At 30.7% G+C, this 24,000-nt stretch overlaps 1 protein-coding gene and 3 long non-coding RNA genes across 5 annotated transcripts; 3 read left to right on the top strand and 1 right to left on the bottom strand.

The window, feature by feature from the left end:
* The first annotated feature begins 26 nt into the window (after positions 1 to 26).
* Positions 27 to 1,158, top strand: LOC142226602 (uncharacterized). Its single transcript, XR_012719712.1, has 3 exons — positions 27 to 361; positions 426 to 531; positions 597 to 1,158. It is a non-coding gene; the product is annotated as an uncharacterized LOC142226602 (long non-coding RNA).
* Positions 1,159 to 3,904: 2,746 nt separating this feature from the next.
* Positions 3,905 to 4,401, top strand: LOC142226600 (uncharacterized). The gene is made up of 2 exons (XR_012719711.1): positions 3,905 to 4,013; positions 4,079 to 4,401. It is a non-coding gene; the product is annotated as an uncharacterized LOC142226600 (long non-coding RNA).
* Positions 4,402 to 5,315: 914 nt separating this feature from the next.
* On the bottom strand, positions 5,316 to 7,032 carry LOC142226599 (uncharacterized). Its single transcript, XR_012719710.1, has 4 exons — positions 6,703 to 7,032; positions 6,274 to 6,637; positions 5,878 to 6,209; positions 5,316 to 5,813 (listed from the first exon to the last, which is right to left on the bottom strand). It is a non-coding gene; the product is annotated as an uncharacterized LOC142226599 (long non-coding RNA).
* Positions 7,033 to 7,096: 64 nt separating this feature from the next.
* Fs(2)Ket (Importin subunit beta Fs(2)Ket) lies at positions 7,097 to 23,157 on the top strand. Of its 2 annotated transcripts, XM_075296695.1 has the most exons (8): positions 7,097 to 7,225; positions 7,291 to 7,525; positions 7,594 to 7,714; positions 14,720 to 14,961; positions 15,104 to 16,132; positions 16,199 to 17,125; positions 17,196 to 17,621; positions 22,775 to 23,157. In XM_075296695.1, the coding sequence occupies exons 3-7, from the start codon at positions 7,654 to 7,656 to the stop codon at positions 17,613 to 17,615; spliced, it is 2,679 nt and encodes an 892-aa protein (XP_075152810.1). In that variant the 5' UTR covers positions 7,097 to 7,225; positions 7,291 to 7,525; positions 7,594 to 7,653; the 3' UTR covers positions 17,616 to 17,621; positions 22,775 to 23,157. The 2 variants fall into 2 exon arrangements, with proteins under 2 accessions (XP_075152810.1, XP_075152809.1); XM_075296694.1 differs by having other exon boundaries at positions 7,135 to 7,525.
* The last annotated feature ends 843 nt before the right edge of the window (positions 23,158 to 24,000 follow it).

Raw genomic sequence — 24,000 nt, 5'->3', positions numbered from 1 at the left:
ATGTTTGCCACTTTTCAATGTACCCAATAAACACAGGATGAGCGTTTTTCAAATGCAACAACTTTTCAGTTTGAGGGTAAATATAATTTTCAACATAAATTCAACATGACTTGAAATAGCTCATCTTCAATACATCTTCAAATTGTTTGCGAATTACTTCCAATTTGCCAAAATGTTGACGAAATCTTTGAAAAGGTGTTGAAGATAATATGAGAAAACTTTGACAAAACACTACCCTAAAATGCAACGAAAAAACCATGTGGTTTTCAATACTTATTTGTGCAACGAAGTTCGTGGTCAATTGCAAGAAATAAAAAAATGGAAAATTTTAGACAAATAACCAAATAGTTTATAAAAATAGGTAAGTGAAAATAAAAAATGAAATAAAACTTTAAGGAAGTCACGAAATGTATATCTCTTTGCAGAAAACTGAAATTATGGATTCTACGTTCTTGAAAACATTAAAAAGCTGGCCGATGAAAAAATTGTGGACAATTAACTGGAACTGCTTCAAATAGTTTATAATAATTAGTACGTCAATATGAAAAATTAAATCAACACTTTAGAGAAGTCACTAAATTTAAATCTCTTTGCAGAAAACTAAAATCTTTGGATGCTACATTTTTACAAACATTAAGAAGCTGACCAATGAAAAATGAGTGGCTTATCGACAAGAAAAAGTTTCCAGACAAGAAAAAGTTTCCAGAAACATTACAAGTGCAAGCTATTAAAATTGTTAAAAGCAACAAATTGTTGAAATCAACAACTTCTGGATGTAAATGTGCATCACATCGTCAGTTTAATTCATATGCTATTATCAGTTTAAAATGGATATTTTGTGAATTCCTTCTGCTGGAAATCAATTCTAACACGCGGTCCAGTACGTTCCTAATTTCAAATTGCCCGCATGTTAATAAATGTTAATGCTGTTTTATGACACCAAAAGGAAGGAAATCGAATTATCAATGCAAAAGTGTTTACTAATAATGTTTAAGATATTTAAAGTTTTGTTATTTGTTTTTTTTTTTGTTCTTATTTGTTGATATGTTTAATAAGATTATTATTTATCAATTGGTATTGTAGTGTATTATGTAGTGTAGTGTATTATTATATATTTTATTTTGATGAAAATTAATAAATTATACAAAATTCATAGAATTTTGGCTTTGACTTTCAATTTGAAGTGGGGACATCATTCATACAAATTTAGGTTGAAAAGTATTTGCAACGATGTTAATTTGAATTTGACTCGCATCGAAAATTGTTTGACAAATTATTGAGTAGCGATGCATTTCAATTTGAGGATAACACTTGAGATATTATTGCTAATGTGTTGAATTTCACTGTTGATGGTAATGTCTGTTTTTTGTTGAGAACGCGATTTTCTCAACAATTTCTCAACTTGAATATTACCCTAATCCTTTGAAAAAATGTTTGAAAAATTGTTGAAATTTAGCATTTTTCAAAAGTTTGTGTTTATTGGGTAGTTTTTAGTACCAGAAATAATTGGGGAAAGATAGAGATTTTCTCTCTTTTATTGAAAGAGCAAATGGTTTGACTTCATATAAAGGTGGGTATTAAGTTCGAGTTTAAGGTGAGTATTAAGTTCGAGTTTAGCCGCTAATTTTCACTAAAGTGAAAACTAAATCAGTAAAAAAAGTCATAAAATTATACATATTTGTTTCAGATTTCATTATAACTTGATGGGTAATATCCCAAAGCAAATTTTCACAAAGTTTGTATTCCTTAAAATGGATTATTAAAGAAAAGTAATCGTGAAAAAAATTACGATTTTAAGGTGGGTATTAAGTTCGAGTTTAGCCGCTAAAAACGTCATTTTTTCACGATTACTTTTCTTTAATAATCCATTTTAAGGAATACAAACTTTGTGAAAATTTGCTTTGGGCTTTTCCCCATCAAGTTATAATAAAATTTGCAACAAATTTGTATAATATCATGCACTTTTCTTACTGATTTAGTTTTCACTTTAGCGATTTTGGCGGCTAAACTCGAACTTAATACTCACCTTTAGCCGCTAACCTTAAAGGTGGGTATTAAGTTCGAGTTTAGCCGCTAAAATCGCTGAAGTGAAAACTAAATCAGTAAGAAAAATGCATGAAATTATACATATTTGTTGCAAATTTTATTATAACTTGATGGGGAAAAGCCCAAAGCAAATTTTCACAAAGTTTGTATTCCTTGAAATGGATTATTAAAGAAAAGTAATTGTGAAAAAATCATGTGTACATTATGCTTCTCTACACTCTATACACAACTCGTTTTTTGTTGTAGACTTAAATCAATTTTTGCTACCGAAAATTTCGCGAGAGGTGCATACCGGCCTTAAATAAATAAAATTCCATCAATCTAGGATTTTTTTTTTGAAATAGAGTACAAAAAATACGGCACCAAAAAAAGAGAGTGAACAAAAAGACACGAACACAAAAAGAGAACATGTTCTCTTTAAAAGAGATGTAATGGACAGCCTAGTTAGAATAGATTTCCAGCAGAAGGAATTCTCATAATATTCGTCTTAAATTAATAATAGGATGTAAACTGACGATGTGATGCAAATTTTCATGTAGAAGTTAATGATATGGAATAATATCAAGTTTTTAAAAATTTTATTTGGTTGCACAGTGAAATGTTTCTGGAAACTTTTTCTTGTCGATAAGCAACTCATTTTTCATCGATTAGAAGATTTTAGTTGTCTGCAAAGAGATTTAAATTTAGTGACTTCTCTAAAGTGTTGATTTAATTTTTCATATTGACGTACCAATTATTATAAATTATTGGAAGCAGTTCAAGTTAATTGTCCACCATTTTTTCATCGGTCAACTTTTTAATGTTTTCAAGAACGTGGAATCCATAATTTTAGTTTTCTGCAAAGAGATATATATTTAGTGACTTCCTTAAAGTTTTATTTCATTTTTTATTTTCACTTACCTATTTTTATAAACTATTTGTCTACAATTTTCCATTTTTTTTTATTTCTTGCAATTGACCACGAACTTCGTTGCACAAAAAAGTATTGAAAACCACATGGTTTTTTCGTTGCATTTTAGGGTAGTGTTTTGTCAAAGTTTTCTCATATTATCTAACACCTTTTCAAAGATTTCGTCAGCATTTTGGCAAATTGGAAGTAATTCGCAAACAATTTAAAGATGTATTGAAGATGAGCTATTTCAAGTCAAGTTGAATTTATGTTGAAAATTATATTTACCCTCAAACTGAAAAGTTGTTGCATTTGAAAAACGCTCATCCTGTGTTTATTGGGATATGGTTTTTTCGTTGCATTTTAGGTTAGTGTTTTGTCAAAGTTTTCTCATATTATCTTCAACACCTTTTCAAAGATTTCGTCAACATTTTGGCAAATTGGACATAATTTGAAGGCGTATTGAAGATGAGCTGTTTCAAGTCAAGTTGAATTTATGTTGAAAATTACATTCACGCTCAAACTGAAAAGTTGTTGCATTTAAAAAACGTTCATATTGTGTTTATTCCCAATAAACACAGGATGAGCGTTTTTCAAATCCAACAACTTTTCAGCTTGAGGGTAAATATAATTTTCAACATAAATTCAACTTGACTTGAAATAGCTCATCTTCAATACATCTTCAAATTGTTTGCGAATTACTTCCAATTTGCCAAAATGTTGACGAAATCTTTGAAAAGGTGTTGAAGATAATATGAGAAAACTTTGACAAAACACTACCCTAAAATGCAACGAAAAAACCATGTGGTTTTCAATACTTATTTGTGCAACGAAGTTCGTGGTCAATTGCAAGAAATTAAAAAAATGGAAAATTGTAGACAAATAACCAACTAGTTTATAAAAATAGGTAAGTGAAAATAAAAAATGAAATAAAACTTTAAGGAAGTCACTAAATGTATATCTCTTTTGCAGAAAACTAAAATTATGGATTCTACGTTCTTGAAAACATTAAAAAGCTGACCGATGAAAAAATGGTGGGCAATTAACTGGAACTGCTTCAAATAGTTTATAATAATTGGTACGTCAATATGAAAAATTAAATTAACACTTTAGAGAAGTCACTAAATTTAAATCTCTTTGCAGAAAACTAAAACCTTTGGATGCTACATTCTTGTAAACATTAAGAAGCTGACCAATGAAAAATAAGTTGCTTATCGACAAGAAAAAGTTTCCAGAAGCATTACAAGTGCAACCAATTAAAATTGTTAAAAACAACAAATTGTTGAAATCAACAACTTCTGGATGAAAATGTGCATCACATCGTCAGTTTAATTCATATGCTATTAACAGTTTAAAATGGATATTTTGTGAATTCCTTCTGCTGGAAATCAATTCTAACACGCGGTCCAGTACGTTCCTAATTTCAAATTGCCCGCATGTTAATAAATTTTAATGCTGTTTTATGACACCAAAAGGAAGGAAATCGAATTATCAATGCAAAAGTGTTTACTAATATTGTTTAAGATATTTAAAGGTTTGTTGTTTTTTTTGTTCTTATTTGTTGATAAGTTTAATAAGATTATTATTTATCAATTAGTATTGTAGTGTAATATTTGGTGTAGTGTATTATTATATATTTTATTTTGATGAAAAAGAATAAATTATACAAAATTCATAGAATTTTGGCTTTGACTTTCAATTTGAAGTGGGGATATCATTCATACAAATTTAGGTTGAAAAGTATTTGCAACGATGTTAATTTTGAATTTGACTCGCATCGAAAATTGTTTGACAAATCATTGAGTAGCGATGTATTTCAATTTGAGGATAACACTTGAGATATTATTGCTAATGTGTTGAATTTCACTGTTGAGGGTAATGTCTGTTTTTTGTTGAGAACGCGATTTTCTCAACAATTTCTCAACTTGAATATTACCCTAATCCTTTGAAAAAATGTTTGAAAAATTGTTGAAATTTAGCATTTTTCAAAGGTTTGTGTTTATTGGGTTGGGTTGCGTGCTGTTGTCATGCATGGCATCTACGATGTGTTGCAACCCAATAAACACAAACGTTTGAAAAATACTAAAATTCAATAATTTTTCAAACATTTTTTCAAAGGATTAGGGTAATATTCAAGTTGAGAAATTGTTGAGAAAATCGCGTTCTCAACAAAAAACAGACATTACCCTCAACAGTAAAATTCAACACAATAGCAATAATTTCTCAATTGTAATCCTCAAATTGAAATTCATCGCTACTCAATAATTTCTCAAACAGTTTTCAATGTGAGAAAAATAAAAAACTAGCATTGTTGCGAATACTTTCAAACCACAATTTGTATGAAAGTCAATCCTAGTTCCAACTGAAAGTCAATACTAAATTTCTAGGGATTTTGTAAATTTTATTATTTTTTCGTTAACAAATATAATAATCTTAAAAATAACATTAATAATATATGAAAATAATAATATTATACCAATCAAAATGTAAATATCTTATTAAACGTATTAATAAATAAAACTATGAATACAACTTTAAATATCTTAAACATTTTTACATGTATAATTCCATTTCCTCCATAATGTTGGTGTCATTAATATGCTGGCAATTTGAAATATTTACTATCGAGGAACTTGCTGGCTTGTGTGTTAGAATAGATTCCAGCAAGAGGAAATCACAAAATATCAAACTGATGACGGGATGTAAATTGATGTAATGCACATTTTCATCCAGAAGTTCTTGATATAGGAATTGTTGCACTTTGTTTTGATTGGTTGCACTTTGTAAGTTTTCTGAAAACTTTTCTTTGTTGTTTCCTTCATCGGTTTTTCATCGGCCAACATCTTCCAAGAATATACCATTCAATGATTTTAGTTTTCTGCAAAACAATCGAGTTTTGTGATTTCCATTATGTTTTCATTTTACTTTTTATTTTGACTTACCAATTTGTATTTCTTCCAACTGACCACGTACTTCGTGATTTCCTCAAGAACGTTGGTGTTACAAAATTGTTGTTATTAAAATACTGGCAATTTTCAGGAACTTGATGACCAGATAATTGGAATAAATTTCCAGCAATTTCAATTCACAAAATAACAAATTAAACCGATGATGCACATTTTCATCCAGAAGTTCTTGATATAGGAATTGTTGCACTTTGTTTTAGTTGGTTGCACTTTGTAAGTTTTCTGAAAACTTTTCTTTGTTGTTTCCTTCATCGGTTTTTCATCGGCCAACATCTTCCAAGAATATACCATTCAATGATTTTAGTTTTCTGCAAAACAATCGAGTTTTGTGATTTCCATTATGTTTTCATTTCACTTTTTATTTTGACTTACCAATTTGTATTTCTTCCAACTGACCAGGTACTTCGTGATTTCCTCAAGAACGTTGGTATTACAAAATTGTTGTTATTAAAATACTGGCAATTTTCAGGAACTTGATGGCCAGATAATTGGAATAAATTTCCAGCAATTTCAATTCACAAAATAACAAATTAAACCGATGATGCGATATAAATTAAACTATCGTTGTGATGCGAATTATCATCCAGTAGTTGTTGATATGGAAAAGCATAAATACCAAGTTTTTTTGGTTGCACTTTGATTTATGGAAACTTTCTCTTCTCGATAAGCCACTACCATTTTTCATCGGCCAGCCTCTTAATGTGTCCAAGAATCAGCATCCAAATATTTTAGTTGTCTGCAAAGAGATTTGAGTTTAGTGACTTCCTTCAAGTTTTCATTTCGTGTTTTAGTTTTACTTACCAATTATTATAAGCAATTTCAATTGATTATTAAAAAATTTCCACATTTTTGTATTTCTTCCACGAACTTTGTTGTCCAAAGTAGTATTGAAAACCATGTGGTTTTTTCGTTGCATTTCAGGGTAGTGTTTTGTCAAAGTTTTCTCCAATTATCTTCAACACATTTTCAAAGTTTTCGTCAACATTTTGCCAAATTGGTTGTAATTCGCAAACAATTTGAAGATGAATTGAAGATGAGCTTTTTCAAGTCAAGTTGAATTTATGTTGAAAATGATATTTACCCTCAAACTGAAGAGGTGTTGCATTTGAAAAACGCTCATCCTGTGTTTATTGGGAACTTTTTTAGGAGGTGCCCGGCAGGCAACCCTGCCTGGATGGACAGAAATACCATATCGTTTTGATAAAAAACGATACGGTATTTCTATTCAGTTCTGTTAAGTCTACATTTATAGCCACCACGCGCGATTTGCGATTGCTGCTTTTAAGTGTTTCTAGGAGAGATAATAGCATAAAAGAATCACAAAGTAATAAGATATCAAGTACTTGTTCTACGGGAAACAACTTTATCTATAAGAGGATTTTATTCTAGAAACTTGAGAAAACAGCAAGAAGCGATAGAAGGCCAGCAAAAGGAACTATACACTGACATATACGACTCAAAGTACGAAGTGAGAAGAAAGACAAAAATCAATTATTGACGCGACATACTAACGAATCTATAAAGTCAGACAGACCAAAAAAATACTCGGAGGCGCATTTTACAGTTTTTCAGCGGAGAAAGGATTTTTTATCGAAAACAAAGGAGTTGTAAAAGTAAAACAAAGGTAAGTAAAATGATGCAGTGGTTGTGAAGGTAAGGTTATATGTAATCAATAATTCCCCCTCTTTCTAGCCCGTTTTTAACACGCGTCGTTAACGAATCATTGAATTCCCATTGCAACAAGGTATTAAAATGATGAATTCTCAAATTACAATGCAGCTGATACAGATCTTGGAAAAGACTGTTTCTCCTGGTAAGACAATTTTTCTTTTTTATCCATAAAGTGTATTATTCGATTTTTGTATATAGATAATTTTCTGCTTCACATTCATTTGTATAGGTGCAGCAGTTCTTTTTTTAATTTCCTCTTTCCCCATCTAATTGTCTTTGTTCTTGTTGTATGCGTGCGTTCCATAGGTTTTTTTTTTTGCACACATCGAAAGTCGGGAAGAAGCAAGAATTGATGAAATTGTAAAGCAAGCGCGTTATTTAACTACAACCGCGAAGACAGCTCATATGATTTGTTGTTGTTTTTTCACTCTGCTTTCATGTGTTTTTCTTAACCCAGGGTTGTTCATAAATGGTATTGTGTTTGCGGTTTTTTCAAAAAATAACCGACAATTTGCCAACCATCACATTTTGGGGTGGATTTTGTTGTATCGGTATTTTTCTAGATTCAATTGCGAATTTTATCCTTCATGTTTATGAATATGTGAAACGTAGTTTTTTTTTGATTTGCCATTTTGTTTTGCCAATCATTCCACTTTTTCTTTAATTTGTTTAAATTTCTTGTTGCCCTAGAATGGGCACATATAACTTCGAATTATAAATCGTTGTATAGTTGGAAATAAAATTTTGAATGGATGACTATTTTGGGTTTTGCGAAATCATAAACCCGATCCGAACAAAACTGTAGAATTCCCAATATTAATAAAAAGGTTTTACCTAAGTGTCTTACGTCTTAAGGTAAAACCTTAAAACATTGCGATTTAAAAACGGAAAATTGAAAAAAAAAAAAAATGTGTAACTCTTTGGTTCGCATTATCTCACATTGGACCCTGTCCATGGGAGTAAGTTTAAACCCCGGGCGAAGAACGGAAACGCGCGTCACTGTCCACAGGGGGAATTATCAATGCCCGGCTGTAGAACATCCAATTTTCGCTAGAAGTTCGTTTCTATCCAGGCGTCAATATCTCAAAAAAACAAGAAAAACGTACAAAAAATTTTTCATACATGTACAACAATCAAGAATAAAAAGGAAAACACCAACTTTCAAGTGTCGTTATCTTGCAAACTAATGGCGATTTACGATTCTAATAAAAGGTGCAACATTGTCGAAATTGATTGCAAAATATGAAGGACACTGAAACTTTTTGGATACAGGACCCCTCACAATATTGTGAATTAAAAATAACTATGGAATTAGGAAAAAAGTTGTGTAACACTAGAGGACATTTTTTCCGAAACGAAATTGTCCTAAGCTTTCCCGACATTTTTTTTTCACATGTCGTTTTCTCTTTAAAATACTCTCTCCAACCCAATTTTTGTTAACAACTTGTTCTAAATAAGAACTATTCGTCTCAATAAGAAGATAATACCATCTCCATAAGCGCTACAGCTTTATGTAACTGAGCTATTGTATTGAACTTATATAAAATAGGTTATTTATATGCTAAATGGATTATGGGTTATACATTATTAACATTAGGCTAGAAATTTGCTAAAAGTGGTTTAGAAATCCCTGTTTTTAAGAACTTGTTCTAAATAAGAACTATTCGTCTGGAATGAATCTGAGGCACATTATGGCATTTCTGCTCCAATGTTCCAATTTTATGATTGAGACACCCATCATTCAAAACATACTTGATCAGGATTACATTATAAGAAGATAATACAATCTCCTATGCATTATATCAAATAGTTTGTTTATATGCTAAGTGGAATATGAGTTATACCTCATTAACATAAGGCTCGAAGTTTATCAAAAGTGGATTTGAAATACCTTGTTTTGGTTTTTTGGTAGATAATAGAGTTGAACGGAACGGTTTTTTGGCCGAAGTCGATTTTCGGCAATAAAAGCACTAATCGGCATAGGCATAAAAAACAATATATAATTTTGTCCACATTTTTAAATATTCTTTAATAACTTACAGACTTGGTATTTAAGATTTAGATTAAAATGACAAAACAAATTTTTGCACATTTTCTTCATACAAAATCTATCTTCTTTCGTAAAAATGATGTTCCGCTGCTCTGAAGAACTGTTCGCTTGTCACACTTGTCGGTGGAGTTCTTAAGAATTTTATAGCCACTGCTCTTAAATGTTGAAAAGGAGAACTCTTGCAATATTTCAATATGTTACCCTACCGTAGCTCCGTAATATATGAAACAATTTCATTCTCTAATACGACTCTTTTCAATTTTGTTTGGCAGGGAGTCATGTTTTTTCCTCCAAACGGTCGACTTTGAGCTTTTTTATACCCCATTCACATTAGGCTCGAAATCTAGTAAACGTAGATTTGAAATCCAAATTTCCTAAAACAAAAATTACAGTTGATATCTAGTTAATGTGGATTTTGGAAATGTAATGTGAATGATGTATTATTTTATTTTACTAAGTACTTTGACTGGGACAAATTCAACACTGGGACAAATCGATATGAAATAATTACTAAATAAGTTTCGGATTTGGTCAATCGGCCTCTTGTTAAATGGGTTTTTGTATTGATCGATAATTTTATTTTTTTTTTTCTGGACAGAAGATTTGCCACCTCTGAACAATTGTAGGGTATGTAATAAGCGTTATGAAATCCGTTATCTTTTGTAGGAAAAAATTATGTTCTTCTAAAGAATTTATTTATTTAATCAACCAACGCCCTTCTGGACAACATGTTGATAGAATTCAATCAATAGAGCTCTAGTATTCCAAATAAAAACGAAACTAAAAAAAACTTAAAATTAAAATCCTAACGCACAACCCTTTATACATAGTAAACAAGAAATTAAAACGTATGGAGTTTGAAATTGTCAGTGAGATGGCAAATATTTGCATTATAGAGTAGATAAATAATTTAACAAATTCCTTTTAAATGTAAAAGGAGTAATAGAGAATTTTTTTAAGGTGATGAAGTAGCGATTTCCATAACCTGGCTACACGTACAGAAAACGATCTCTCAAAGACAAGATGGTGAAAATGATCCAACAGCACCTGTGTATTTCTAGTCATATTCAAAAACGTTATTGACTCCATCAAATACAGTGGTGAACCAAATTTCACCACACAGAAGAAAAAATACAGGCATCTTAAGTTTAAAAAGTTGTCAAATGCACAACCCAAAAACTGAAAAGAGTAGAAGTCGTATTTATCACGCGCATGTGAGCCATAAACGTATCTTGAAATACCATGAAAACAAGAATGCAATTTACGTAAGTTCGATTCGTTAGTACCTGAATAAACCTCCAGTCCATACAAAATATTCGGCATGAGTAGGGCCTGAGCTATCCTGTGTCGTACATCAATCGGTAGAATAACATTAGGGACCAAATATTTGGTTTTTATTAAAATGTGGCACATCAAGAATCGGGAATTCGGCAAATATTATAATATAGTTCAATTAAAAATTGTTCACAGATTGGGCTCCGTAAGATTCTTGGTAGGGAAATGTTCATAGAATCCAAAGTATATGATTTAAAAATGTGATTCCATGCTTGAGCATCTTTGAAACTTATGGAGCATGTAAATTTAATAATTCTGAAAATATAATTGCTAGACTCCTGTAGACACTTCTTTCAAAAAACACAAATTAGGGATGTAAAGAGAATTTAAAAAGTTGACCTTTCGACATTTTTAAAATTTGGAAAAGTCGACTTTCCTACTTTTTAAACTTTTTGAGATGCGTTTAAACTGGATAATTTTACACATCCATAGTAACCAAATAACAGATATCGTTTACTAATACTCTCAGAGTTATCATATAGAAATCCTGGCATCATATTCTACCTTTAAGTGAAAGTACCATAGACCAATATAAAAAGTCAATTAGTAGATTTTCCAAACTATCAAAAGTCGAATAAACGAATCCCTACCGGGCCAATTTTTTTTTGTTTCTACCAGTTCCGAAAATGAAGAATAAACGAAGACTAGAAATTGTATTTTTTCGATTTTATCCACAATTTGAAAATGTTTGTTGTATCAGATGATTTATAAATAAATTAAAGAATTAAATGCTTATTTCTGCACAAAAAAAATTGCTACAAAAATATAAAATGAAATTTTGGGGTTATTTTCCCTTTACGGAAAATAAAGCGATAAAAACTCTTTTTGAAACTGATACATTTTTTTCCTGCTGGGTTATTTATATTTTAGCTATATATTAGCCAGGATATTACTTTTTGCTGCATACAAACTGCTTCCACTTTTGACGTCTTCACAGTCTGAAAAGCTCTGATTCATGTCGAAGAGTTTCCCTTTTGAAACTCCATTCCTTAATGTAATGACTGAAACTGGAAAGCACTTTTACACCAACTTCAGTTATCAGGTTAATGACTAATCCGTTTACTCTAAGTTCGTTATTTTTGGCCACCGTGGTGCAATGGTTAGCATGCCCGCCTTGCATACACAAGGTCGTGGGTTCGATTCCTGCTTCGACCGAACACCAAAAAGTTTCCAGCGGTGGATTATCCCACCTCAGTAATGCTGGTGACATTTCTGAGGGTTTCAAAGCTTCTCTAAGTGGTTTCACTGCAATGTGGAACGCCGTTCGGACTCGGCTATAAAAGGGAGGTCCCTTGTCATTGAGCTTAGCATGGAATCGGGCAGCACTCAGTGATAAGAGAGAAGTTCACCAATGTGGTATCACAATGGACTGAATAGTCTAAGTGAGCCTGATACATCGGGCTGCCACCTAACCTAACCTTGGTCAACTTGCATCTTTAACTCATTTAATGTCCATTTTTGTAAAATCATTCAGGTTGTAAAACAAAAAATTTAAACGTTACATGTTTATTATCTTTAGCCGAATTTCACTAGAATCTTTCCTTTTTGACGTACACTCATAGAAAAAAGTCTGTTCGAGTTGTCAAGTGTGTTCACTATTGTCTTTGGATTTGGAAAATGCATTTGATAAAGTAGATCATTGTCTGCTGATTCACAAATTGCATTCTATATATGGTTTTAGCACTGTGGCATGTAAATTATTATTGTCCTACTTGACTGGAAGGAGTCAATTTGTTCAATTAAATGACAAATGTTCACAAATTTTGTCCGTCCGAAGTGGTGTACCCCAAGGATCTGTCCTAGGACCACTTTTTTGTTTATACTGTTTATAGATGATTTATTCAATGAAATAGATGATTTTTGTTTGCCTTTTTCTTACGCGGATGATATCCAACTGCTTTTCAAAGGAGAAGTGCAACATATTGATGTCCTTCAGGCTAAAATGAACTTTGTCATGAAATCCCTATTCGATTGGATGAATTCTAATCATTTTTCTATAAACGCTACAAAAACGAAAGCCCTATTTTTTCCTGCGAACTCCTGCCGGGACCTTCATTTGAATTATAATGGTGTACTCATTGAGTCCGTCCGTAGTATTAAGTGTCTTGGGGTCACTGTTGATGACAAGCTTTGTTTTGACCATCATATTGATAACATAGTTAGGCTAATCAACATGAAATTGCGTCAATTTATAACTCGGATCTAATGTTACCTTACTCGGTGAGGGAGAAGTTGATACATGCATTAGTTATGCCCCACATACTTTATTGTATTGAGGTTTATAGCGATACAACGGGGGAGAACTTGAGAAAGGTGAAATTAGCAGTGAATAGAGTAGTACGTTATCTATATTCGCTTGGACGGTTCGATCATGTCTCGGACTATGTTCGACGCTTCTTAGGATGTTCCTTCTCAGACTTTGTTGATTTAAGATCGCTGTTGTTATTTTACAAGATTTTTAAGACACAAACTCCTCTTTTTCTTGTCAACTTGTTTGCTTTTGGACGCTCTCGTCGCAATCAATTGATTATTCCAACTGCCAGTCAATACATGAATAAATCATTTCATGTGAGAATTGGTAGACTGTATAATAGTCTGCCGAATACGTTGAAGCATTTTGATCTATCCTACAACACCTACCGAAAGAAACTTCTTCAATATTTTACATCAGCTTGATGATTAAAGATAAAGATAATTGACTTAAAGATAATGCAAACATTTTTTAATGAGTAGTCTCCTGACTCGCGAATAAAACATATATTTTAATTTCAATGGGATCCAAGAACATTATCAAATTTCATACATGCGAGCATATAATAATGCAAAAAAAAAAAGAAAAAGAAAAAAACAAAACAAAGTAGGTTTATTTACTGTTGATATATTTAGAGTAAGCCATATCTAAGAAATTTAATAATTTGTAATGAACTTAAAAAATGGCAAATAAAATTGAAATTGAAATTGAGATTGAAAGATTGTTGATTCAATTGTTCATATGAGATTGTTATTTTTTTATATTTTTTAGTAATTGATGCTTTATATTTTAATATAATATTGTAATGTCCGTTAGAGTAGTACATTGTAATTCGTCAAATTGGCCCTTTAGAGGCTTTGAATTGCTTAAATAAATGGAAATAGAAAAATAGAAAATAAAAACAGCAGTCGATGTCTGCTGTTATATTTTTGTACTTCAGGGCCCAACGAATAGCAAATTATAAAATTTTTACGTTATAAATTTTCCCCAAAGCATAATTAAGAACCAAAAGTAGTTTTTGGTATATTTTTGCACTGTAATATACTTACAAGCTCCTAAATACGATCAGCAAACATTTTGTTTGCTGTTATGTCTCAATTTGATAAATATTCAGATTTTCATTCATAAAATATTGTTTTAATTATGTTAGGATAGCTCCTAAGTTGACATTACTATTTGTTTCAGCCAATCTAAAACATTTTTTAGTGTAATCGAGCTTAAAACATAGCAGACAATGTTTGCTATTTCAGCAAACAGTGACTGCTGTCCCTTTTTCAGCAGACTTTCTGCTGTTTTAGCAGACTTTTCTGCTCTCCCTACTAACAAATTTCTTTGGGTGTAGCCTTCTTAATTGCCCCAGATTTGATGTTCGGCGTATGAATTAATCGAATTTAATGTAGCAAAAAAACTACAAAGTTCATTCTTGTTGATATCAAATATATATGGTATTAGGATGTTAAATTTATTTCATTATTATATTATTAATATAATAACTTTCTTTTTTTTTTTAGACAAAAATGAATTGCTGTCGGCTAAAAATTACCTGGAACAGGCAGCCGAAAGTAATTTACCAGAATTTTTGAAAGCTTTATCCGATATACTGGTTACTGTAACAAATAGCCCTGTGGCTCGTATGGCAGCTGGTCTGCAATTGAAAAACCATTTAACCAGTAAGGATGAGACAATCAATCTTCAATACCAACAAAGGTGGCATCAATTTCCAGATGAAACGAAAGAATACATAAAGAAAAATGTAAGTGTTATTTGTCATGTAAAACAAAACTATAGATTTGTCTCCATATTCTAAAACAAAAAATATATATTTTTATATAATCTAAAATTTAGATTTTCTGTTGGATTTATTATATCAATGTTACTCTACTTTTTCTCTATAGATTCTTGATGCTTTGGGGACAGAAAATACACGTCCATCTTGTGCTGCCCAATGTGTTGCCTATGTTGCCGTGACAGAATTGCCTATTAATCGCTGGGGCCTTCTCATACAGACTTTGGTTAATAAGGTTGTCAATGAAGGTTCCAGCGAAATGGATCGTGAAGCCGCTTTGGAAGCAATTGGCTACATCTGTCAAGATATTCGTTATGGGGTTTTGGAGAACCAATCAAATCAAATTTTAACAGCTATAATTCATGGAATGCGTAAACAGGAGCCCAGTAATCATGTGCGTTTGGCTGCTACAACCGCTTTATTGAATTCTCTTGAATTTACAAAAGCCAATTTCGAAAAAGATGTTGAACGTAACTACATAATGGAAGTTGTTTGTGTTGCAACTCAGTCACCAGATACCCAAGTGTGTGTAGCCGCTTTACAGTGTTTGGTTAAAATTATGACCTTGTATTATCAATACATGGAACCCTATATGGGACAAGCATTGTTTCCCATTACTTTGGAAGCAATGAAGTCGGAAAATGATCAAATTGCACTGCAAGGCGTTGAATTCTGGTCCAATGTAAGCGATGAAGAAATTGATTTGGCCATTGAAAATCAAGAGGCGAATGATGCTGGCCGTGCTCCAACTCGCGTTTCGAATCATTATGCCCGAGGTGCTCTTAAGTTTCTGGTACCAGTTTTGGTTGAAAAACTAACTAAGCAGGATGAATGCGAAGATGAAGATACATGGAGTCCTGCAAAAGCCGCTTCTGTGTGTCTTATGCTTCTGGCCACATGCTGTGAAGATGAGATTGTGCCCCATGTATTTCCATTTATTAAAGACAACATTGAGTCGGCCGATTGGCGTTTCCGTGATGCTGCTGTTATGGCATTCGGTTCTATTTTAAGTGGAATTGAAACTAATACTTTGAAATCATTGGTGGAACAAGCTATGCCCACCCTTATACGATTGATGTATGACCAAAGCGTTAATGTTCGCGATACCACCGCATGGACATTTGGACGTATTTGCGATGTAAGTATAATAAAACAGGCAAATAAAATCAGCAAACAACTTTCATAAATAAATCTTTTTTATTAGATCATCCCGGAGGCAGCAATTAACAAAACTTATTTACAACCCTTGTTGGAATGCTTCATTCAAAGTCTGAAGGCAGAGCCACGTGTGGCAGCCAACGTGTGTTGGGCATTTATAGGACTTTCTGAAGCGGCCTATGAAGCTGCTGAAGCCACTGGCGGCGATACACCCGAAACATACTGTCTTTCGCCTTACTTCGAGTACATTATTACACAGTTGTTGGAAACCACCGATCGTCAAGATGGCAACCAAGGCAACTTGCGTGCTGCTGCTTATGAAGCATTGATGGATATGATTAAGAATTCGCCATTGGATTGCTATTTGATTGTCCAACGCACAACAATAGTCATACTCGAACGACTCAATCAAGTATTGCAAATGGAGACACACATTTCCAGTCACAACGATCGCCATCAATTCAACGATCTTCAATCTCTGCTGTGTGCCACACTCCAAAGTGTTTTGCGTAAAGTTCGCGAAGATGATGCACCACAAATTTCGGATGCAATTATGACGGCTCTACTCACAATGTTCAGTTCTAGTTCTGGAAAATCTGGTGGTGTCCAAGAAGATGCTTTCTTGGCCGTGTCAACATTAGTGGAATTACTTGGTGTGAAATTTGTCAAATATATGGATGCATTTAAGCCCTTCCTATACATGGGCTTGAAAAATCACCAAGAATATCAAGTGTGTTGTGCTGCAGTTGGTTTAACCGGTGATATCTGTCGAGCTCTGAAACAACTCATAATCCCGTATTGCGATGAAATCATGACATTATTATTGGCCAATTTATCAGAGCCATCATTACACCAAAGTGTCAAGCCTCAGATATTGTCGGCCTTTGGTGATATGGCTCTAAGCATTGGAGGTGAATTTTGCAAATATTTGCGTGTAGTTATGGATATGTTGGGTAATGCTACCCAACTTGAGGTAAATAATGCAAATAGAGGAAGAATAGGTGGCGAATAACATCTAATGGACATGACATTTTTTATTATAGGTCGATCCAAACAGCTTCGATATGGTTGAATACTTCAATGAATTGCGTGAAAGCGTTTTGGAAGCCTACACTGGTATCATCCAAGGCTTGAAAGGTGTTGAAAAAACACCCCACCAAGATGTCTTCAATGTGGAACCTCATCTTGGAATCATTTTGACATTCATCCAACGAATTGCTGTTGAAGGTGAAAACTCCGATTCAATGGTGGCCAGTGCTGCTGGATTAATCGGTGATATATGCACCACCTTTGGCCCTTACCTTGGGGATCGCATATTAAGATATGTCGATCAACCGACCATAGCACAATTCTTGGCAGAGGGCAAACGTTCAAAGGCTTCTCGCACCAAGTCTCTATGCAGCTGGGCCGCAAAAGAAATCAAGAAATTGCGTGAACTCAAAACCCCAGTCATCCACTCATAAAAATTGGTAAGTTTTAATAATACTTTAAACAAACAAAGGAGAAATATTTGGTATTTTGTTTTACAAAAATAACATCGTAAATCTAAATATCTCAAAGTTAAGATCATAAATTGTTGTGATTCATACAAATTTGACAGTCTCATATCAAATGTACGGTAGATCTAAATATATTTGTCTCTCTTCAAAATATTGCCTTTCTGAGAAATGTGGTTTGTTTTGAAAACCACAGAAATTGAGTTTAGAAGCTCAAGATAAGCCAAAACAACTACTTTTAGGTTCTTTGGTTTAATAACTTAGATCTGCATGGAAATGGGGTTTGCACAGATATTGGAAACATTCTCAAACGGTGTGCATATAGAATCATATCACCAATCGTTTATATATAAACGCAATAGCAGTTGTATAAATAACTAATTTTGCATATTCCCTGTAGGAATGTCTCGAACTCACTCAAAATCAAACTAACTTTTTACTAAATAATTTGAGGCGACTTTAAGCTAACTCATTATTTATGCAGTCTTGAGTCAGTTGAATTTTTCTCAAACTCACTTTTTCTCGATCAGGAAATTGAGGTGACTTTAAGTTAATAAATTGTTAGTTATAACTGAGTCACAGGTGACTCAAAACCTAACTCATTTCCCATGTAAAATCCTATTCAGTTTTAACACGTGTTGTCATTGGAACGAGTCAGTCCTCACTCAAACCTGCATAAGCTTCAGCTAACCAAAAGTTAGCTCAAAGTGAGTTAGCTTTAGGCTGATAATATATGAGCATACTGTGAGTTAGTTCTTAACTGATTAGTTTATGGTGAGCTCTCTTTGTGGATAATAAAATATTTTGTTTTTGTTTTATTATTTTTGAATCATTTTATTTTGAATTAATTAAAAAATAATAACAATTCAGTTTTTTTAATTATTTTACAATAAATAAAATATAACGTAAGTAAAAATTCGGATAATATTAGTTGAGTTCATCTTGTCTTGAGTTTGAGTGTTGTGTTGATTTTCTCGTTTAACTCAGAGGGAGTTGTACCTACTTTTGTAATGACGCACACTGAATGGAAGTGCCATTCGTCAGGAAAGTCCAAAAGGCTTAAGTGTATTTCCCAATATCTTCGTCCTCAAACAGGCATTTAACACTTTTATTCGAAGTTTCCATTTATTCCTTCACTGATAATGATGGGTTCTAGTGGAAAAAGGAAAGTTTAATTATTAAATTGCATTTTAATTATGCATTTATATGTTACTTACCGCTAACCGTGACAACAACTTACAAAAGTTATCTGAAATTACAAGCTAAATTGAAACAAATATAAAAAGCCAAATCCAAATTGACAGTTTAGAAGTCAATACATATTTTTTATTTGTTTATTTGAATTGTTTCCATGAATTTACTTCACTTAAATATGCATCAGCTTAGAGTGAGTAAAAAGGTAACTCATTGTTGATCGGATAAAAGTGAGTTTGGGAAAAATTCAACTGACTCAAGACTGCATAAATAATGAGTTAGCTTAAAGTCGCCTCAAATTAGTTAGTAAAAAGTTAGTTTGATTTTGAGTGAGTTCGAGACATTCCTACAGGGACAGTGTCTGGGGTTTTTGTTTCGCAAAAAGGCTAATTTAATATTGGATTAGACTTTTTAGTAGTATATATAGGTTCGAAAACATACTTAAGCATAAATGTTTGCTATTTCAGCAGTAGTTATTTTCCACATTAGCAGAGACAAATGTTTGCGGATTCAACTGACTAATTGAAACAACTACAATAATTAGTTTAAGCCTAGCTGTGGCACCAATTTTTTCCTACATTACACACATAAATAATTTTTTCTGATTCAATCACGAAATTAATGTATCCAATTAATTTTTTAATTGAAATATCTTCAATCACGAAAATGATAGAATCAATTACAGTTTTAATTGAACATTAACAAATTAATAGATTTCATTTGCAAATTTCAATTAATTTTTTAATTGATTCAATTAAAAATTTAATTGATGTTGCAAAACTCAATTAATTTTGTCATTAAAAACGTAACAATTTTCAATTACTTTCTTTATTGACTTTGTGTTTTTAGTTCGATTAAAAATGAATTGTTTGAAATAAATTTTTAGTTAAAAATTAAAAAAAAAAACAACAACAAAATGAGTTTCAAACATTTTCCAAATATCTGGATACGGTTCTTGGAAAATAATCCTACAATGATGTTAGATATCCAATATGAGCTAAAAATGTCTGTTGGTTTGGTTGTTGCGACGGATACTTTTTTGATTTCCGTCAAATATTTGTCCAGTGTGACCATAGCATTAGTCTTCCAAAGTCGATTAAAAAGTTAATTGTGTCAATTAAATTTTTAATCAAAACTTTAAAAATTTTCAATCATTGACTTAATTAACTTAACAAATAAAATTTTGACAAAATTTTCTATAAAAATAAAATTTTGGCAAAATTTTCTACAGAAATAAATTTTTTGCAAAATGGTCTAAAGAAATATAATTTTGGCATAATTTTGAATGTTGGGTTTTTCTCGGTTTTAAAAAATCGGACCATTTTTTATAACCGGTGGGCGGTGTTTTAAAAAATAAATAACCGGTACAACCGGTCCAACCGGCATTTCACAATGGAAGCAAAAACGCTTAATTTAATATAAATGAAGGAAACATACTCAAATGATTTAATGTAAAAATTGAATTCCTTGGCTGTAATTGCGGTAATAATACCGTAGACAAACATTAGAAAGTTGGATTTTTTTATTTTTTTGTTTCGTATGCCTTTTATGAATATTTCTTAAATGTTATATTAAAGACGATGTTGAAGAGACAACCAAAAACTTTATTTTATATACTGCATTTAGCTTTCGAAGAATCATTTTGTTGTTTTTCAAAATATTCACAAACAGAGCTCATTATCTACAGAAAAGTATCCCAAATTAGGTTAGGTATAGTGGCAGCCTGATGTTTCAGGCTTAATTAGACTATAACACAGCGGTGAACCGACCGGTTTTGATCACTCTAATAGCAATAACATTTTGACAAAATTTTCTATAGAAATAAAATTTTGGCAAAATTTTCTATAGGAATAAAATTTTAGCAAAATTTTTCTACAAATAAAATTTTATCAAAATTTTTTATAGAAATAACATTTTAATAAAATTTTCTATAGAAATAAAATTTTGACAAAATTTTCTATAGAAATAAAATTTTGACAAAATTTTCTATAGAAATAAAATTTTTGGCAAAATTTTCTATAGAAACAAAATTTGGACAAAATTTTCTATAGAAATAAAATATTGACAAAATTTTCTATAGAAATAAAATTATGCCTAAATTTTCTATAGAAATAAAATGTTGGCAAAATTTTCCATACAAATTTCAAAATTTTCTATAGAAATAAAATTTGAATAAAATTTTGGCAAAATTTTCTATAGAAATAAAATTTTGGCAAAATTTTCTATAGGAATAAAATTTTTGGCAAAATTTTCTACAGAAACAAAATTTGGACAAAATTTTCTATAAAATTTTAATAAAATTTTCTATAGAAATAAAATTTTGGCAAAATTTTCTATAGAAATAAAACTTTTTGGCAAAATTTTCTATAGAAACAAAATTTGGACAAAATTTTCTATAGAAAGTTTGGAAACATTTTCCATAGAAATAAAATTTTGTCAAAATCTTCTATAGAAAAAAAATTTTTGGGAAATTTTCTATAGAAATAAAATTTTTGGCAAAATTTTCTATAAATAAAAAATTTTGACAAAATTTTCTATAGAAATACAATTTTGACAGAATTTTCTATAGAAATAAAATTTTGTCAAAATCTTCTACAGAAAAAAAAATTTTGGGGAAATTTTCTATAGAAATAAAATTTTTGGCAAAATTTTCTATAAATAAAAAATTTTGACAAAATTTTCTATAGAAATAAAATTTTGACAAAATTTTCTATAGAAATAAAATTTTGACAAAATTTTCTATAGAAATAAAATTTTGACAAAATTTTCTATAGAAATAAAATTTTGACAAAATTTTCTATAGAAATAAAATTTTGACAAAATTTTCTATAGAAATAAAATTTTGACAAAATTTTCTATAGAAATAAAATTTTGACAAAATTTTCTATAGAAATAAAATTTTGACAAAATTTTCTATAGAAATAAAATTTTGACAAAATTTTCTATAGAAATAAAATTTTGACAAAATTTTCTATAGAAATAAAATTTTGGCAAAATTTTCTATAGAAATAAAATTTTGGCAAAATTTTCTTTAGAATAATATGAATAAAATGTTGGCAAAATTTTCCATAGAAATAAAATTTTGGCACAATTTTCCATAGAAATAAAATTTTGTCAAAATCTTCTGTAGAAAAAAAATTTTTGGGAAATTTTCTATAGAAATAAAATTTTTGGCAAAATTTTCTATAAATAAAAAATTTTTGGGAAAATTTCTATAGAAGTAAAATTTTGACAAAATTTTCTATAGAGAGTATCGGTCATCAAATCCATAGACCTTATAATACATAGATGAGCCATGGGTGTCAAACTATGTTTGACAGTTCCGAAGATTAAGAATAAACGAGAAAAATAAGAGCACGCTTACAATCTCTTTCGTTTTCCTTTTTGTAGTTTGCCAATTTTACACAAAATTAGAACGTTTATGATGTAACAGAGGATTTATAAATAAATATATTAAAACTTCATATTTGAACAAAAAATTGTGACCAAAACCGCGAAAATACGAAATTTAATTTTGAGCAGCATTGCTCTTTACGAACAACACAAAAGCAAATGCGCGAAAATAAATGTTTGGGGCTGACTCTTTACGAAAAAATCAAAACGAAATGTCAGAAAATTAATTTTTGGAAGTGACACATTTTTTTTTAAAGAGAATAGTGTATCATCTATGTATTATAAGGTCTATGATCAAATCCACCAAGTAACTAATCAAAAGTTAACTCTTAAAATCAATTGTAGATTAGTTAGTAAAAGTTTAGTTTGATTTTGAAAGCCCAACAAATTCCGTCAGGGATTTTTTTTTTTCAATTCAATATATTTTCAAATACACTTACGACTTGAATATGGATGTCTTATCTCCGTATCAACCGTATCTCATATCAACATAATACTAATATTTTATATATATTTTACATTTAATTTTATATTTTCAGAAATTCACTTCCACATACTTACCCGCCCCCTAGACCTTAATTAAATTATTTTTCGCAATTAAAGCAACTCCATAAAATGGTAACAGTAAATTTTGGCGTGCCCAAATTCTACGATGATGATTATAAAAAGGTGCATTGTTTTCTTTTGTGTATATGTATGTATAAAATCGTATTATGATTTCATTCGAATTTCCTTTGCAAAACAACGAAAAAAACAATTTTCACGGTTCCTCCAAACATTTTTGTAACATTTCAAATATCCTATATTTTCTTTTAAAAATTGTTATTGTTCATTTCTTTTACAATCTAACAGTTTTCATTAATTTTTCATTTTTGTTCAACATATTTGTTTCATTTCTTAAATACAAGTAAAGCTATATGAATTTGTCTCTTACTCTTAAAACTTTATTAAAGTCATCGATGGAATATTTTTTTAAACCATTAATTTTTCAAATAAATTTTCGTAACGGACATCAAAGACAACAATAGAAAATTGCATTAAAATAGGCATACAATATTTATGATGTAAATCTGTTATTTTTTTTAACTAATTAGGTATTTTTTAAACATCAATTCGATTACCTTATAAATTTCATTTAGCTGTAATATGTTTTCATATTGTTTGATTTTTTTCTTTTTGCCTTTTTCCATGAATCTATTATTGAATATAAAACTATACATAATATACAGAGAAAACATAGATCATATAAAATTAAACAAAAAATTATAATAATAATAAAACACATTTTCATTATTTCAGTCATTTTGAATAATTTTCCGTAGAATTAATGATTAAAAGAAAACTTTCAATTGTATTTCCCAGTTCATTTAGGTGATATGATTTGAGAATATTTATTGCCTATTTGAAAAAGGGGTTTTTTTTTAAATTTACACAAAAAAAATATATTGCAACTTACATTTAAATTATCAATAGCAGAACAAAAAAAGATAAGTAAACTTTAGCATAAAATCTTTAGAGAAATTATTGGAAATTCTTCAAATTAACTAAAAAAAAAAAACAAAAATTTCACTAGTTTGTAAGAAGATACATTTTTCACATCGTATGATTGTATGAGTGAAAAAGTGTGAATGCTGTGATGTTTTGTATGAATTTGAGTGAAATTGCGAATGAATGTGTCTATAAATATGTGTGTTTGTGTGGCTGTTTGTGTGTGTGTATTGTGTGCCTGTGTTAATGAGTGATATTTTTTTCGAGTGTAATGATT

Source organism: Haematobia irritans, chromosome 2, assembly GCF_050003625.1.
Source record: "Haematobia irritans isolate KBUSLIRL chromosome 2, ASM5000362v1, whole genome shotgun sequence".
NCBI lineage: Eukaryota > Metazoa > Arthropoda > Insecta > Diptera > Muscidae > Haematobia > Haematobia irritans.
Note: the sequence above shows the minus strand (reverse complement) of the source record. Positions and strands in the feature narration are given on the sequence as shown.